This window comes from Triticum dicoccoides, chromosome 3A (genome assembly GCF_002162155.2).
Source record: "Triticum dicoccoides isolate Atlit2015 ecotype Zavitan chromosome 3A, WEW_v2.0, whole genome shotgun sequence".
In the NCBI taxonomy this organism is placed as follows: domain Eukaryota; kingdom Viridiplantae; phylum Streptophyta; class Magnoliopsida; order Poales; family Poaceae; genus Triticum; species Triticum dicoccoides.
The window spans coordinates 27,674,787-27,691,018 of record NC_041384.1 but is presented as its reverse complement, the minus strand read 5'-3'; the positions used below and the strand labels follow the sequence as shown (position 1 = coordinate 27,691,018).

At 41.5% G+C, this 16,232-nt stretch overlaps 1 protein-coding gene across 1 annotated transcript; it reads right to left on the bottom strand.

The window, feature by feature from the left end:
- Positions 1 to 2,188: 2,188 nt before the first annotated feature.
- LOC119266837 (putative glycine-rich cell wall structural protein 1) lies at positions 2,189 to 3,095 on the bottom strand. The gene has a single exon (XM_037548115.1). The coding sequence runs from the start codon at positions 3,060 to 3,062 to the stop codon at positions 2,466 to 2,468; it is 597 nt and encodes a 198-aa protein (XP_037404012.1). The 5' UTR covers positions 3,063 to 3,095; the 3' UTR covers positions 2,189 to 2,465.
- Between the last annotated feature and the right edge of the window lie 13,137 nt (positions 3,096 to 16,232).

Below are 16,232 nucleotides of genomic sequence, written 5' to 3'. Positions count from 1 at the left end.
TGGTGGGAAAGGATTAACCGGAGAAAGACGAGACTACCAACTCTTCCATTAGGAATAGCGACCATTAAACGTGATTGTGGGGTCACGCCTACGACATAGGGTAGAAAGCAACTTATACGAAGGAACATATAATTATACAAAACAGAAAAGGCATATCACATATAGCAGGAAATAGATCAAGCCGAAAATGAATGGTGAGATCCAGGGGACATATGTCCCCATAGACCATTGGGTAAATCACATAAAAATAGATATCCATATTGCAGACTATGAAGCACCCAAACCTAATGAGGTATTATGATGCGTATCAGTCTGAATGGAAGATTAGGATTCCGCTTGAATTTATGGACTCGGGATCTCTTAAAGGACGACACATCATTGACGAGGTCTTGCTTGTCTGTGTGGCTAAACAGATGCTATCAGTTATTGCCTATCTACATAGCTAAAAAATTATTCATTAAGATATTAAACCACACAACACTCTGGTTGATGTTGCTAACAGTGTAAAGATTGCATGCTTACCTCGACGGCCTGCAATACTTCAGAGCAAACATTCTTCTACCTTAGCTCGGGCAAGATCGACCCACAAGGCATGAATGGGACGTGTACGCATCGGGTATTTGGTCATTCGGATTAACTGTCTTAGAGTTGTACTTGGGCATATATCCCTATGGCGAGAAGAAGCAACTAGAAGGGCATGGAGTGATAGCTACCGCAGAGCGTATCTGTTATACTGTTCTGCCTCAGCCACCATCAGACAATACATCTCCCGAGTTAACAAAATTTCTTAGCATCTGCTTACATAAGGATGCCAGAAAGCGCTTCAAGGCAGCAGTAGGCTAGTTGGCGTTCGAATGTGAGTGGTACTGGGTCGGCCCAACATCGCTTGCATCCAGCAATATGCTAAAAAAACAAACTCGAAGAAAAAAAATCTTCACCCAATGGTCTATGGGGACATATGTCCCTTGGATCTCACCGCGGTCACTTTGATCTGTTTTATACGAAAACAATGCTATTTGACCCTTATTTGAGTTCAGTATTACTTGAGAAAAGAAAACGTAAATTTCAAAAAAATAATTCATGATTTTTTAAAAAAGTTCATGGATTTTGAGAAAAGTTCACAGATTTTCGAAAAAGTTCACAAGGTAGGAAAAAAGTTCATCAATTTTTTTAATTTTTTTTCAAGAATTTGAAAAAAGTTCCCCATATTTTTTAAAATAGTTCATGGATTTGAAAAAGGTTTCAGTGATTTTTTCAAAAACAAAGTTCACAAATTCGAAAAATGTTAACCAGATTTAAAAAATCATTTATTTTGATAAAAAAGTTCATGTATTTTCGAAAAATAAAAAGGAAAAACCAAGGAAAAAGAAAAAACAAAGAAAAAGGAAAAATAAAAAAAATAAAGGAAAAAGAAAATAAGAAATCAGAAAGGATGTAACAAAATTGTGCAGTATTTGTTCCTGCTGTTTGTCTTTTGAATTATTTTTAACTGTACTTATACAAGTATGGGAAAGAGAGATGGTTTTGCATTGTTCCCATTCAGTATAGAATAGTGTAGATATCAATAGCAGAATGCACGGTAATATGGTATTGCTCACATGTGTTTGGGCACTTCTTGTCATTGTGACGATCCTTTTTCATGTAAATTCCACAGCTAAGCACACACATCTGGTGTAACGGGGACTTAAAAGTCACGCTGATTAAACATGTAGTTTCAGATTGGATGAATATGTTGAGTGCATTTCGTTTTTCCATTTTCAATTTTGGTGCTATGTGTGAATTTTCTTAGTGTAACTCTATCTTGGGGGGATTACCTTTTTTGTTGCGGGAAACTTGGGAAGTTTTTTTGTTTTTGTGGCAAATTAGGGAATTCAACTTTGATAGCAATGTGGTCTCAAAAAATTTAAAAACTCCACTAACTATGTCAAACATATGTGAACCTAGCAGTGGAACAGTGCATGCATTATTTCTCAGAATATTTATTCCCCGTTCATTCTTGAAGGAACTTTCTAAACCCTACAACAAATGAGTATGAGTCAATCTTTCATACTTTAGGGTTGACTAGCCTTGCACTGGTCCCAAACGCCATTGGTGGTAGAGACTGAATGCGCGGAGATCGTCGCTCTCATCAATGATGGGGCAGTAGATCGGTCTAGAAACATGCACCAAGTTGCAGAAATCGTTGGCCTGATCAAGGAACAGTAAACTCATGTTGGGAAGATCAGTCGTACACAGAACAAGGAAGAGACATAATAAGCGCGACACACGGCTGTGAGTGATACACAAAGGTATCTCACAGTGAAATAGCTAGTCTCCGCGTCACTCACAGACACTTGTGTAATGAAGCCCTTTATTAGTTGTCCCTAATAGTACATGGAAACGTAAGAACAAAACAAATGCAAATAAAAGAAAAGAGAACGACGATAGCTTGGGCTCTCGGTCTGCTTTGATTGGACGGAGAGGCTTCATGGGTTTGCGTCACCGTAACCGCTTCCACCGCCTGTGCCACCGCCGGTTCCACCATTTTTACCACCGCCCTCGCCGCCACCATTACCGGAAGCATTTGCATTTGTATAGGAGGCATCACCGTCATTATTCGCCTCGCTGGATCCAGATCCGGTGCCGCCACCTGTCCCAAAGCCAGCGGAGTCAGCCGGGCAGTCGTCGTCGTCGTCGGCGGCCTCTCCACCACCGCCGCCGCCACCGGAACCACCTGCGCTTGTACTCCCACCATCACCACCATAATTTGATGATCCTTGGCTCATCTGGCCAGAGCTTGAGCCGCTGCCGGACCCAGCGCCATACCCAGTACCATTATACCCTGACCAACCACCCCCGCTTCCGCCGCCTCCAGCACTTGCATGGGTTCCTCCGCTTCCACTCTGAGCAGCTCCCTGGCCATTCCCGCTTCCTCCGCCGCCGCCGTTCACCGCTCCTCCACCCTCTCCGCCTCCAGTGCCTGTTCCCTGGGAACTAGAGTATCTAGATACCCTACCAGCGCTGGCTAATCCAACGCTAAACAGGACAACCAGGCTAAGCGATATAAGCTTAGTCCAAGACATTATGAATCAGTGTGTGCAGTACTGAGTGTGTGGGATGGTGCTAAACAAGACATCGCGTGGGCATTTATAGGGCTGGCTCGAAGCAGCTGCCACATGCAGCTATACCTTTATCTTAATGGCATTGGCTTCCACGTTACTACTAGTACTCGGAGGAGATCTGCGGATCCGTGGACTTTGATGCTGCAACTAGGACAGTAGATGTGATCGTATCCATGGACTTTCATGCAGCAACTGGAGCTTCTATAATCGAGCGCATCGAAAATTTGGATCTTGCTTAGTTCGAGCCTGCCGGGCGACGACTTACGACTTCCTCACGTGATTTGATCGATCTAGGCGATCACAGGGAATCCTTTGACATTGTGCACTTAATGTCACTTAGCCATTATAACGAAGAACACCGGACAGCAAAAAAGGGGAAAACAAGATACACAAAGAACAGTAAGTATACCGTATGTAAGACATGTGTTACTGCTAATTACCAAAAGAAAATCCTGTATGATCTTGCTTAACTAATGACAAAGATAAGGATTTCGACACATGGACAGTGACTCGCCTAACCGTAAGGTGCATGATGCATTACATTAACGGAATAGCTCCATTTCTGGACGGCATCTGCACGATGGTAGGATCTTAAGTTCCTTATTTACGAAGGAATTTAATCTAACAGTGATTAGCTAGTGTCGTGCATGCATTGGCCGAAAAATCGTCGGCTGTGTAGCACTCCTCTTACACTAAATACTGGTGTTCCTACGTAGTAGTTCCTATAAGCACATGAGCTAGCCTGGCATGCGGAAAATGGAACTCTGACTCGTTTTGGTCTTCGATGCATGCAGTTTGAGAAATGCTTCTAGTTCTAGCTATCTAGCTACCAGGCGAGTAGAGTTAATCTTCGGTTAAAGGAGGAAGGAGAGTGTTGACTTAGATTAATTGCCAGATCTAACTAGCAAGCCATCTTAGTTGACGTGATCCGATCTTTAATGGTTTAGTATCAAAAATATTGTATCTAATGGTAGCTCTCCTTCCAATTCACTTCGATAGCATTGTAGTTCTTGACTTGCGAAATGCACATGGTGGCCTCGAAATTAGCATCTTTGAACTAGTCTCTCTTACTAGTTAATACTATTATTCCAAATTTAATTGATGATGTAAAGTCGACTACTTGTGACAGAAATCTGTTGACATTTATGTATGTGATAAAACGTACGAATTTTACAGATTGATAGTAGAACTTTGCCTAACAAAAGATTGCACAAAACATCGGGTAGCTCCCGTGATACTGCGCCACACGGGCATCCACCGTCCATCGCACACTGCGCCATCAGACTGCTTCCTGCTAAACTCACTTAGTCATGTACCGGCAGCTGAAGCATCAATGTTTTTGCTAGGAGTAAGGTAGCTACACACAGTAGGGGACATGTACTAAATCACATTATTAGTTTTTTCATGCAATAATATGGTATGGTTGGCGCGATAATATGTTTTTTTCTTGCAATTTTTTTCTCACAAAAATTTATATGATTTATTGAGCAACTAGTGCGAAAGCCGTTGTGCGTTAGCGCATCCGTTTTCTTGCTTCATTTTTATACGATTTTCTGAAGAAATTTACAGGGATCTTAACATGGAAATGTGGGCGAGGAAAAAAGGGTAAAAATAAACCAGGTCCACTTTCCTGCAAAATGCAGATTCCCTTGCATTTTTTCTTGCAAAATGCATCTTCTCTTGCATCTTACAAACAGGTGGAGGGAGGGAAGGGAAAGGTTGTAGAACATGCAACCGTACTACGCAAATTAATGCTATGTGCTCTATGATGATATCTGCCATGGCTTCTGACACCTTCCTGCTATCTATCGCCCATCCGTCCCTATACGGTTACCTGTATATTTTGAGTGTGCGACAGCTGATTACACTAATGTGCACATCCTTGCATCTAGATCGGGTGCTTAACCATGCGCCAGGCGATGTGCATTCGCCAGTCAGAAACAATGAGGCACCACACACGATGGCTACCAGATCCTCACTCATAGTAGAACTTGTAAAACGTTAACTGCAGTGCTATTGACAGACATCTACCAATTTTAGGATGGATGGAGTAAACAACTATGGTAAGACTTTGACTCCTGCCATTCCCGAAAATAAGGCTCACACGCATTCTAAAATTTAATTTCAACCATAAATTACATCAATACCATATGTTTTATGACTTCATGACTATACCATTAAAAACTTCTTTCGAATACAAATTCAATCGTATAATTTTCGTCACCTATAACTTACATTTGGTTTGTCTAACTTATGACCAAAGTTCAATCTTGAAATGCATGCGTGCCTTATATAAAATAAAGTAGCTCTATGCTCTGCAGGTAGGGACAGAAATTGATCTGGTTTTTATGAATCATTTGATAGTTCAATCTTTTATGTATTTATTTTTCTGGAGACACATAGCAACAACTTGTCTATTTGTATTTGTTGACAAAATCTTTGTTTCTAAAGGATAAGAATTTACAAATAAAGCGGCATGCTGCATATTTTTCTGCATGGATTTATTATTCATACTTCTCCCAAGAAAATGTGATTTTTTTCCTAATCAAATTTCAAACGCTTAGTTGGTCTGTTTTTTTTTTGCGGGTGACGCTTAGTTGATTTGTGACAATCTGTCCATCTTAATTGATGGATCAAAATTGAATTGACGAAATCTGATATCCAATACGGTTTGGATGGTTTGGTAACATTCGATTTGTCTATTTTCATATGTAGTTTTGATATTTGAAATGCACATGGTCTGGATGTACACATATAATTAATTAATGTGGTTGGATTTTTAATTTAATGGTTTAGAAATTACTTCATGCTCTTAACTGATATTCACAAGGTCTTGGGAAACACATATTTTGTGGGTGTTGAATGAGTCTGTTTGAATTGGTCTTGTACCAGGTACCAAACATACATTATTGGAACATCTTGTACCAGTTAGCAAACAACATTTTATTTCAATAATTTATAAATAAAGTTTGATCTGCATTAAAAAAATCTCACTCTGAGTCAACTATTTATCTTTTTAGTATTTTAAAAGGTTTATCATGTATCTAAAAAATATTCAATGTCTCTTTAAAAAACTTAATCGTCTATTTTGTATTTAAGAAAAGTCCAATCAATATTTTAAAATACAACTGGTGTGAATATAATTTTTATTGCGTATTTAAAAATATAAAAAATCTAATCTACATTTAAACAAACCAACATGTATTTGAAAACATATTATAAAAATTTAAATGATATTTATCGTATATTTGGAAAATCCTTGACATGCACTCACCAAATATTCAATGTGTATTTGAGAAACTTTGATGTGTATTTCTGTATTTGAAAAATGATCAGCATGTATTTCAAAAATATTTACCTTATAATATTTTTTGAAATGTGTATCTCTTTTATTTGCAAGAAGATATTGACCATATTTACAAAATGTTACCCGTGCGATTGAAAATTATTTGACGTGCATTTAAGATATATTCAACTTGTATTTGAAAATTCCCATTGTGTATTTGAAAATTTTTCAATGTGTATTTAAAAAAACGCTCTATGTGGATTTTTAATTTTACAAAAATGCTCAAATTCTTGAGAAATTTTCGTTGTGTCCTAAAAAATAGTTTCAAATGCATTCAAGAAATTGAAAATAATAAAATGGGAAACCCAAAAGGAATGGGGAAAATAAAATCGAAAACATTGGGGAAAGACGTAAAGAAAGAAAGCTAAGAAACCACAAAAAATTGTCCAATATACATCGATGAAGCTGTGCCGCCTCACCTTACTCGCCCCTGGGCGAGCACTTGCCTACTATGAACGTATCGTCATGATTGGTGGATCTTGAGATCCTATTTGTCCTTCACTGCGATGTAATGTCCACCTTTCGCACAAATTGAGCGCTCGGGTGGGTCAGCCCAATTAGCTTGCAATAGTTGTATAGGAAAGGCGGCTTCACAATGGTTCCAAATCTAGGTTTCCAGGTTTTAGTAACATTCTAGAAGGATCCGGTCCAAAAAAATCTATTCTTTCCTTTACCGGTTTTATTTTCAGTTTTTGATTTCCTTTCTTCCTTTTCTATTTTAAGATTATTATTTTCTTTTCAAACCACGTTCGTAATCTCAAAAAGGCAGATCTTGTGAAATATCTTCCCTTAAAAAATCAAAACATCAAAAGGAATTCAATTTTTTTAACATGTTCAAATATTGGAAAATGTTAATTCTAAAAATATCTAATTTTCTTAACTGATTTTTTTGAAATGGTCACAGGCATTTTAGAAAATATCGCATCTAAAAGAACTCAAATTTCAATTTTTTATAAAAATGTTCACACACAATTCATGTTGTTTATTTTTCATAACAACGTTCACAATTTATTTAAATACACATTTCATAATTTATGATGTTCTATCATTTTCTACTATGTATGCTTTTCTTTTTGAGAAAACTGGTAACCAAGATAACACAAACTTTGCCTCGCTATAGTATATAAAAATACCACTACAATATATACCGCTTACATGCACAGTCCTAGTCAGGACGCCCTATGTGATTGACCATCAATATGTTACAATGAGCGACAACTTGAATGTCTCTTGGCGAAGTGTAGTCGACACTCGTCGCGTCAAGTAGTCAAGCAATTTCATTGGGTGCTCCCCTCGGCTGGCACATTGGATGCTGGATCCTGCCAAGCGATTTTCTCTTCTGCATTTTTTTATGATGTCAAAGTTAGAAACAAAAAAGTTCCACAAATATTTTGAAACATAGTTTTTTGAATTTCAAAAAATATTCCTGAATATATATTCTTTTGCAAATTTTAGAAAAATTCTGGATTTAAAAATATTTTCGAGTATATAATATATTAATGAATTTTTCGAATTTAAGGAAATGTTCATGTTTTCATATAATGTTCTAGATTTGAAAACTATTTGTTTATTTCACAAATTATTGTAGAAATTTCAAAATTTGACAAAACTTCTCAAATTTATAAATCATTCATGAATTTATAAAATTTCTGTGATTTCACAAAAAAATCTAAAGTTGGAAAGTGTTCTCGAAGTTCAATATGTTCCTGTATTTCAAAAATCTTCTCCTATTAATGTTTTTCTCAAATTTAAAAATGTGTTCACGACTGTAAAAACTATTCATTTATTTTAGAAAATATAATTAGAGTAGGAAAAAGTAAGAAATAGGAAAGAAAAATGAAAAATAGAAAAAGAAGGAAAACTAGAACTTGAAGAAACATATGAATGAGGCGAACATAAAAAATCCGTGTAAATCAATGAAAAAGGCAAACATAAAAAAAACGAAAAATGGAATGAATCAACCAGGAAAAAACATTAAAAAAAACAGAAGATAACCGCCAAGCAAGAAAAATAAAATCTTGTACAGAAAGATAATCGGCCCACAACCCGGAAGAAAACAGCTAACCGACAAGAACGCTCCCTTCATGTATGGTTTGGGCCATCCCATGGGAGTGACACTTGTGGATTTGCTCAACAGTACGATGCAGCACAAGGGAAAAAAGGCATTATGATGCAGTATAAGCGTGAAACATAATCCAGCTGCTGCTTGCTGTTCAGTGTGGTCTTGTTCATTAATTGTGCTAGCATCTGATTAATATAGATTTGAATGGGCAAACGTTAGTTTGGAGTTCAGATGGACAGAAGAAGTACACATGAGGTCGATACATCGTGTGGCCAGCCTGACATTTATAGACAGAGTAGGGGATCTACGAAGTCTTCCTTCCTATATATGTATCGCCCCATCCATTCCCACACAAAGTAGGAGAACGCCCAACCACATGCATATTCTTCTGCTGCTACCACTCACTGGCTTGAAGGGTCCTAATTAGCGAAGAAGGAAAAATGCCTTAGAAGCTTAACTTGCGGAATAGGATGCGTCATGAAAGCAATGAAAACTGCTCCCTGGGCGTAGCGGTGTTCCATCGTCTAGATGTTCACTATGCAAAACTTGTTGCGTAGCGTCAAAAACAGGAAATGTACGCCTCAGAGAACAAATCATGCTGGTCGTGAGTAGGAGGTCATCCCCAAGTGTATCTCTGGCTACTTATTTGTTCTCATAACCATATATGCAAGGGGTAAATGAAAGCAAGTAAAAGGGACGTCTGGTTCTGGTAGTTTCCTCTTTTTTTGGAACCATCGTGAAGAGATGCATGTGAATTCATTATGATAGAGTAAGATAAAACATCAAAGATAGGCACAAACCATACAAATGACACTGACCAAAACTAGACCTAAACAAGCTAAGGATTATCAACCGATAGTGAAACAATCGACGACTCGAAGATGACCAAACAACATAGACTAGGACAAGAGCAACACACGGCATGAAAGCTAGAAAAATCCTTTGCAAGAGCCAAACACAGCCAGCTACAACAGTACAACACGACCCAACAAACAACTACTATGACAACGACTAAAGCACGATACTGCAGGGAAGAGACCGCCACCATCCTTGAGACCTCACCACTTGCATGAGCCTAGGACCAACAACGCTAAACACCAAAACCATCAACCCAACACCACCATACCTGCCGTCGTCCAGGCCATAGGGGCGGGGCCATATGGGAACGGGCATCAATGAGATGGCAGCAAGAGGGTGCATGCAAGCATTAGGGACGAAGTCCATCATGACCGACCAACGACCAAGAGACGAACAACCAGAACGCAAACTTCGACCAACGTTTCCCACTGGACGTAGACGATCCGACGGGAGGAGAATGCGCGAGAGATCTGGTAAAACGAGTGAACAACCACTAGATCTGGCCGAGGACGACCAAGCTGGATCGTGGATAGAATGGGGGCGGCATGAAAAACCTAGAACGGGCGCCCCAAAGGAGCACTACCATGAATGACCACATCAAACACATTAGGAACGACCTGAAGAAAACCTACGCCCGTGATTGCAATTACAGGAGTCGGATTCCCCACGAAGCACGGCCTTGAACTGCCACATCAGGGACGATGGCACCACACCTGCCACCCACAACCACTCACATCTGGAAGCACTAAAGGAGCACGACTATACAGTCACAAACGACCACATCACTGACCACAACACCACCAGATCAGGGAGCACCCAAGGATCTTGATTCCTCAAGGGTCACACCATGAGCGACCACATGAGGGTCGGTGTGCCGCCTGACAGCCACGACGACCACATAGATGGCGGCCTTGATGAGGGGAAGGGCAAAGTGTTGGAAAAATGAGCAAATTACTACGAGATTTAATCCGAATAAATAGGAAATAGATCATGACAGCAATAGCAGAGATTAAACTAATCATGCGAACTAGCATAGTAGATGAATAGATCACATCTAGGGCACATACTAGAAACATGAATTCTATCACGATCTCGAACAAGAAGGATAGAATAACATACGGTGCAGCGGGTGCAGCACCGCCGGTGTTGACGTTGTTGCCCATGTCGTCAAGGATGAGGTTGCCGAGGTCGGGGAAGAAGTCGTCGTTTGCGAAGTCGTCGCTGCCAGCAGTCGCGCGAGTGCGCTCCCCAAAAACCTGATCGCCCCTCTCCCGTACAGGATCACGAAAGGCGGGGTTCCGGAGGCTTGCTGTCCCTTCTCTCGGTGCATGCCGAAAGGAGGGATGGAGAAGACTTGCTCGGCGGCGCAATGATCTGGAACGATGGTGAGAAACCATACGAAGCGGCACCGCCGGCGTTGACGTTGTCATCCATGTCGTCGAGGATGAGGTTGCCGAGGTCGGGGAAGAAGTCGTCGTTTGCGAAGTCGTCGCTGCCAGCAGTCGCGCGAGTGCGCTCCCCAAAAACCTGATCGCCCCTCTCCCGTACAGGATCACGAGAGGCGGGGTTCCGGAGGCCTGTTGTACCTTCTCTCGGTGCACGCCGAAAGGAGGGATGGAGAAGACTTGCTCGGCGGCGCAATGATCTGGAACGGTGGTGAGAAACCATACGAAGCGGCGGCGGCTAGGGTCCCGAGCAGCAAAAATATAGACAACGTGCATAGCTCTGTCCTCGGCTCGGCTCAATCACGCGGCGCGGCGCGGCGAGCGAGTAGGTCTCCTCTTCTCATGCTCATACAAGTGGTAGAAGAGCTCATCTTATAAAGAGGTGCAACTCTCTCTCAATTTCCGGGGTGGGACTAAAATTTAGCCTCACTCACTCTACTCACATGTGTGCATGAATGGGCCAAGAGAATTTCAGAATTTTAGTTGGGCTTTGGGCCAAAGGCCTACTAGCAAAATTCCAACAATCCCCCACAAAGTCTCGTTGGCACATCTCATCATTTAGTTCCAAAACATTGTTTATATACCGATGCTTAGTGGAGACTGTGAAGTTGAACTTCCACTTAGAGATTTTATGCTACACTAGATCACAACTTGAATAGTGGACTATGCCTTGAACTACAAGTTTTCTGCGAGACTAGTTTAACACAAATTCTTGACTGATACTGGGCTGCCGCAAGGCTTCCCCGCGGGTGGAGCGTATACGTCATACTCCAGGGCCTTTTCATGAATTTATTAGAGAACACCCAATTCTCACAGACTGCGACGTTAACAGTCAAATTCATATAGGTGTGTTCCTCAGAAGATGTTCTGCAGGATAACATCTCTGCTTACCCGAATAAGCCACTTGAAACACATTAAGATAAGTATTAACCTGCCATGCAGATCAGGAGAGTATTACATCTTCACGGAGTGGGATAGTTAATATAGGGATACTCTCCTCTCAGCTGACCAACAGCTTGTCTCCCACTTTTACTTCACGGGATCTCCGATCACACAGAGTGGGTTACCACTATGGACAACTCATGCGGTGGGTCTCAAGCCCATCTCCATCGATGCATTATCTATCACGTTACGTGATAGACCCTTTGTGAAGGGATCTGCCAAGTTTTTCGACGTTTGGATATAATCCAACGTAATAACTCCGGAGTTCCTCAATTTTCTGATAGATTTTAGTCTCCTCTTCACATGTCTTGAGGACTTCATATTGTCCTTTGAACTGTTTATCTTGTTGATCACAGTTTGATTATCACAGTTCATCCAGGATAGGGGGTATTGGTTTTTCAACCATAGGTAAGTCCATCAAGAGTTCACGAAGCCACTCTGCTTCAACATGGCAGTGTCTAAAGCTGTGAGTTCTGCTTTCATAGTTGACCTCGTTAAGATGGTCTGCTTGCAAGACTTACAGGAAACAGCGCCACCACCAAGTGTAAAAATATAACCACTTGTGGCCTTAATCTCAGTCAGCATCAGATATTCAGTTTGAGTCACTATAACCCTCCAGTACCCTTGAATACCCAGTGTAGTGAATCCCATAGCTCGCGATGCCTTTCAAATAGCGCATAACTCTCTCAAGAGCATGCCAATGATCATCTCCTGGTTTTGACACAACCCGACTCAGCTTGCTAACAGCAAACGAGATGTCAGGCCTCGTGGCACTCGCCAAATACATAAGCGAGCCAATAATCTGAGAATACCTCAGTTGATCTCTAGCAATCCGTCGATTCTTTCGAAGCAACACACTAGCATCATATGGAGTTGGACAAGGTGTGCAGTCGCTATACCCAAAACGACTCAAGACCTTTTCCACATAGTGAGACTGAAGCAGTGTGATCCCACCATTCTCATCTCTCAACAGCTTGATATTTAAAATAACATCAGCTACTCCTAGATCCTTCATCTCAAAACAACGAGATAAGAAATCCTTAACCTCCTTGATTATATCAAGTTTGGTTTCAAAGATCAGTATGTCGTCGACATAGAGACAAAGAATAACTCCTTCGCCCCCACCATAGCGATAGTACACGCACTTGTCACCATCGTTTACTACAAAGCCGGCAGCAGTTAAGGTTCTTTCGAACTTCTCATGCCACTCCTTAGGAGCTTGTTTAAGGCCATATAAAGACTTTAATAACTTGCACACCTTTCCTTCCTGACCAGGTACTACAAAACCATCTGTCTGATCCATGTAAATTTCCTCCTTCAACTCTCCATTGAGGAAAGCTGTCTTAACGTCCATTTGATGAACGAGAAGACCATGTGAGGCAGCCAGTGATAGTAGCACCCGAATTGTGGTTAGTCTAGCCACGGGTGAGTAAGTATCAAAGAAGTCTTCACCTTCTTTCTGGGTATAACGCTTGGCCACAAGCCGTGCCTTGTACTTTTCAATCGTACCATCAGGTCTAAGCTTCTTCTTGAACACCCACTTACATCCTACAGGTTTGCACCCATAAGGACGGTCAGTGATCTCCCAGGTACCGTTAGCTAAGATGGAATCCATCTCGCTACGTACAGCTTCCTTCCAGTAGTCAGCATCAGGAGATGCATAGGCTTCTGAAATAGTCCTGGGTGTGTCATCCACGAGGTACACAATGAAATCATCACCAAAGGACTTTGCAGTCCTCTGTCTCTTACTCCTCACAGGAGTTCCATTGTCATCCTCAACAGGATTCTCAAAGTGTTCCATCGCAATGGTGGGTTCAGGAATTACAGTGAATTCCTCACTATATGGAGTAGGTATCTCCTGATTTGATGAACTCAACATATCCTTCATAGGATATATGTCCTCAAAGAAAGTTGCATCATTCGACTGCATAATCGTACCAATATGCATGTCGAATACCTCAGATTTTATTATCAAAAATCTATAGCCGATGCTATGAAAAGCATAGCCAGAAGAACACAATCCACGGTTTTTGGTCCAAGCTTGCGCTTCTTGGGAATTGGTGTATTGACTTTTGCCAAACAACCCCAAGTACGTAGGTAAGAGAGTTTCAACCTTTTCCTTTCCCATTCCTCAAAAGGAGTCATGGTCTTATGCTTTGTGGGAACTCGGTTTAGGACATGACAAGCAGTCATTAGCGCCTCCCCTCACCATTCCTTGGATAGACCCGAAGTGTCTAACATGGTGTTAACCATATCAGTTAGAGTTCGGTTCTTTCTTTCGGCTACCCCATTTGATTGGGGTGAGTAGGGAGGCGTCCTCTCATGAATTATACCATGTTCCGCACAAAACAGATCAAATTCATTGGAAAAATACTCTCCACCACGATCGGACCTAAGCCATTTAATTTTTCGATCAAGTTGGTTCTCTGCCTCAGCTTTATAGTTTTTGAAGAAAGTCAAAACCTCATCTTTTGATTTCAGAAGATACACATAACAATATCTAGTGGAGTTATCAATCAACGTCATGAAGTATCTCTTTCCACCTTTTGTCAACACGCCATTCATCTCACAAAGATTAGAATGTATAAGCTCAAGTGGCGCCAAGTCTCTTGCCTCTGCAGTCTTATGGGACTTGCGAGGTTGCTTAGCTTGCACACATACTTGGCACTTAGAGCCTTTGACAGTAGAGATTTTCGGAATTAAATTCATATTGGCTAGCCGCGTCATGCAACCAAAGTTAATGTGGCAAAGTCGTGAATGCCAAATATCAGACTCATTTTTGTGGCAAACATTATTAATAACTTTAGTGCAAATATCTGATAAAGACAGGCGGAACAAGCCTCCGCTCTCATAGCCTTTTCCAACAAATTGTCCATACTTAGAAATTACAACTTTATTGGATTCGAAAACCAACTTAAAACCATCTCGACATAAACGGGAACCGCTAACGAGATTTTTATTGATGGACGGCACATAATGAACGTTCTTCAGACGCACGGTCTCGAAGTAAACTTTAGATCGACCGTACCAACACCTCGAACGATGGCATGTGACCCGTTCCCCATCAGCACGGGAGAAGTCCTAGTTGCCTGGTAGAAGAAAACATGGAGGCATCAGCACAAACATGTACATTGGCATCAGTGTCAATTAACCAATCAGGGGATTGAAATACTGAAAGGATGGTAGGTAAAATACTGTACCCTGATTCCTTCATATCAATATCACCAATGACAACATTAGCGGACTTTCCGCTCTTCTCATGTTCGCGCTCCTCAAAGCGGTTAGGACACTTCAGAGCCCAGTGATTAGGATCACCGCAGACATGGCAAAGTCCCTTCCCCTTCTTATGAGAATTCTTCTTGAAGTTGGTAGAATGTGATGGCTTGTTCTTTGTATCAAACTTTCCTTTGCCCTGAGTTTTGTTCTTATTGTTTTTGAACTTATTGGGCTGGGAGTTCTTCTTCTGTACCATGTGGGCACTAGAAGCCCCCTCAGCAACTCGAGCACGTGTGTCCTTTGCTCTCGCCTTCTCTTCAACATCAAGAGTACCAATGAGATCCGCAACAGAAAACTCCTGTCTCTTGTGTTTCAGGGAAGTAGCAAAATTGTTCCACGAAGGTGGAAGTTTGGCAATGATGCCTCCGGCAACAAATTTGTCCGGCAACACACACCTGAAGTACTCAAGTTCTTTTGCGAGCGACTGTATCTCATGAGCCTGCTGTACAACAGAGCGCTCATCAGTCATCTTGTAGTCATAGAATTGCTTCATGACGTACAACTCGCTGCCGGTGTCTGAGGCACCAAACTTGGCCTTGAGCGCAGCCCACGTGTCCTTGCCGTTTTCAAACGACACATACGAATCCAAAATGGAATCATCCAGAACACTCAGAAGAGCGCCTTTAAAGAGAGTATCGATCTTCTCAAAAGCTTCCAGTTGTGCTGGATTAAGATCGCCCTCAGGCTTGCCCTTGGTGGCGTCAGCCCATGGTCTAAAACCAGTAGACTGCTCTCGTGCGCCACCTCTTATATTGCGCCCCCTTAAAGGCGGGCGGCTTCAGATGCGCAGCAAAACCACTCGGAGTAAATTGCCTATAATCAGGTTTTTGGATTGTTGGAAAAATGAGCAAATTACTATGAGATTTAATCCGAATAAATAGGAAATAGATCATGACAGCAATAGCAGAGATGAAACTAATCATGCGAACTAGCATAGTAGATGAACAGATCACATCTAGGGCACATACTAGAAACATGAATTTTACCACGATCTCGAACAAGAAGGATAGAATAACATACCGTGCAGCGGGTGCAGCACCGCCGGCGTTGACGTTGTCGCCCATGTCGTCCAGGATGAGGTTGCCGAGGTCGGGGAAGAAGTCGTCGCTGCCCCAAAAACCTGATCGCCCCTCTCTCGTACATGATCACGAGAGGCGGGGTTCTGGAGGCCTGCTGTCCCTTCTCTCGGTGCACGCCGAAAG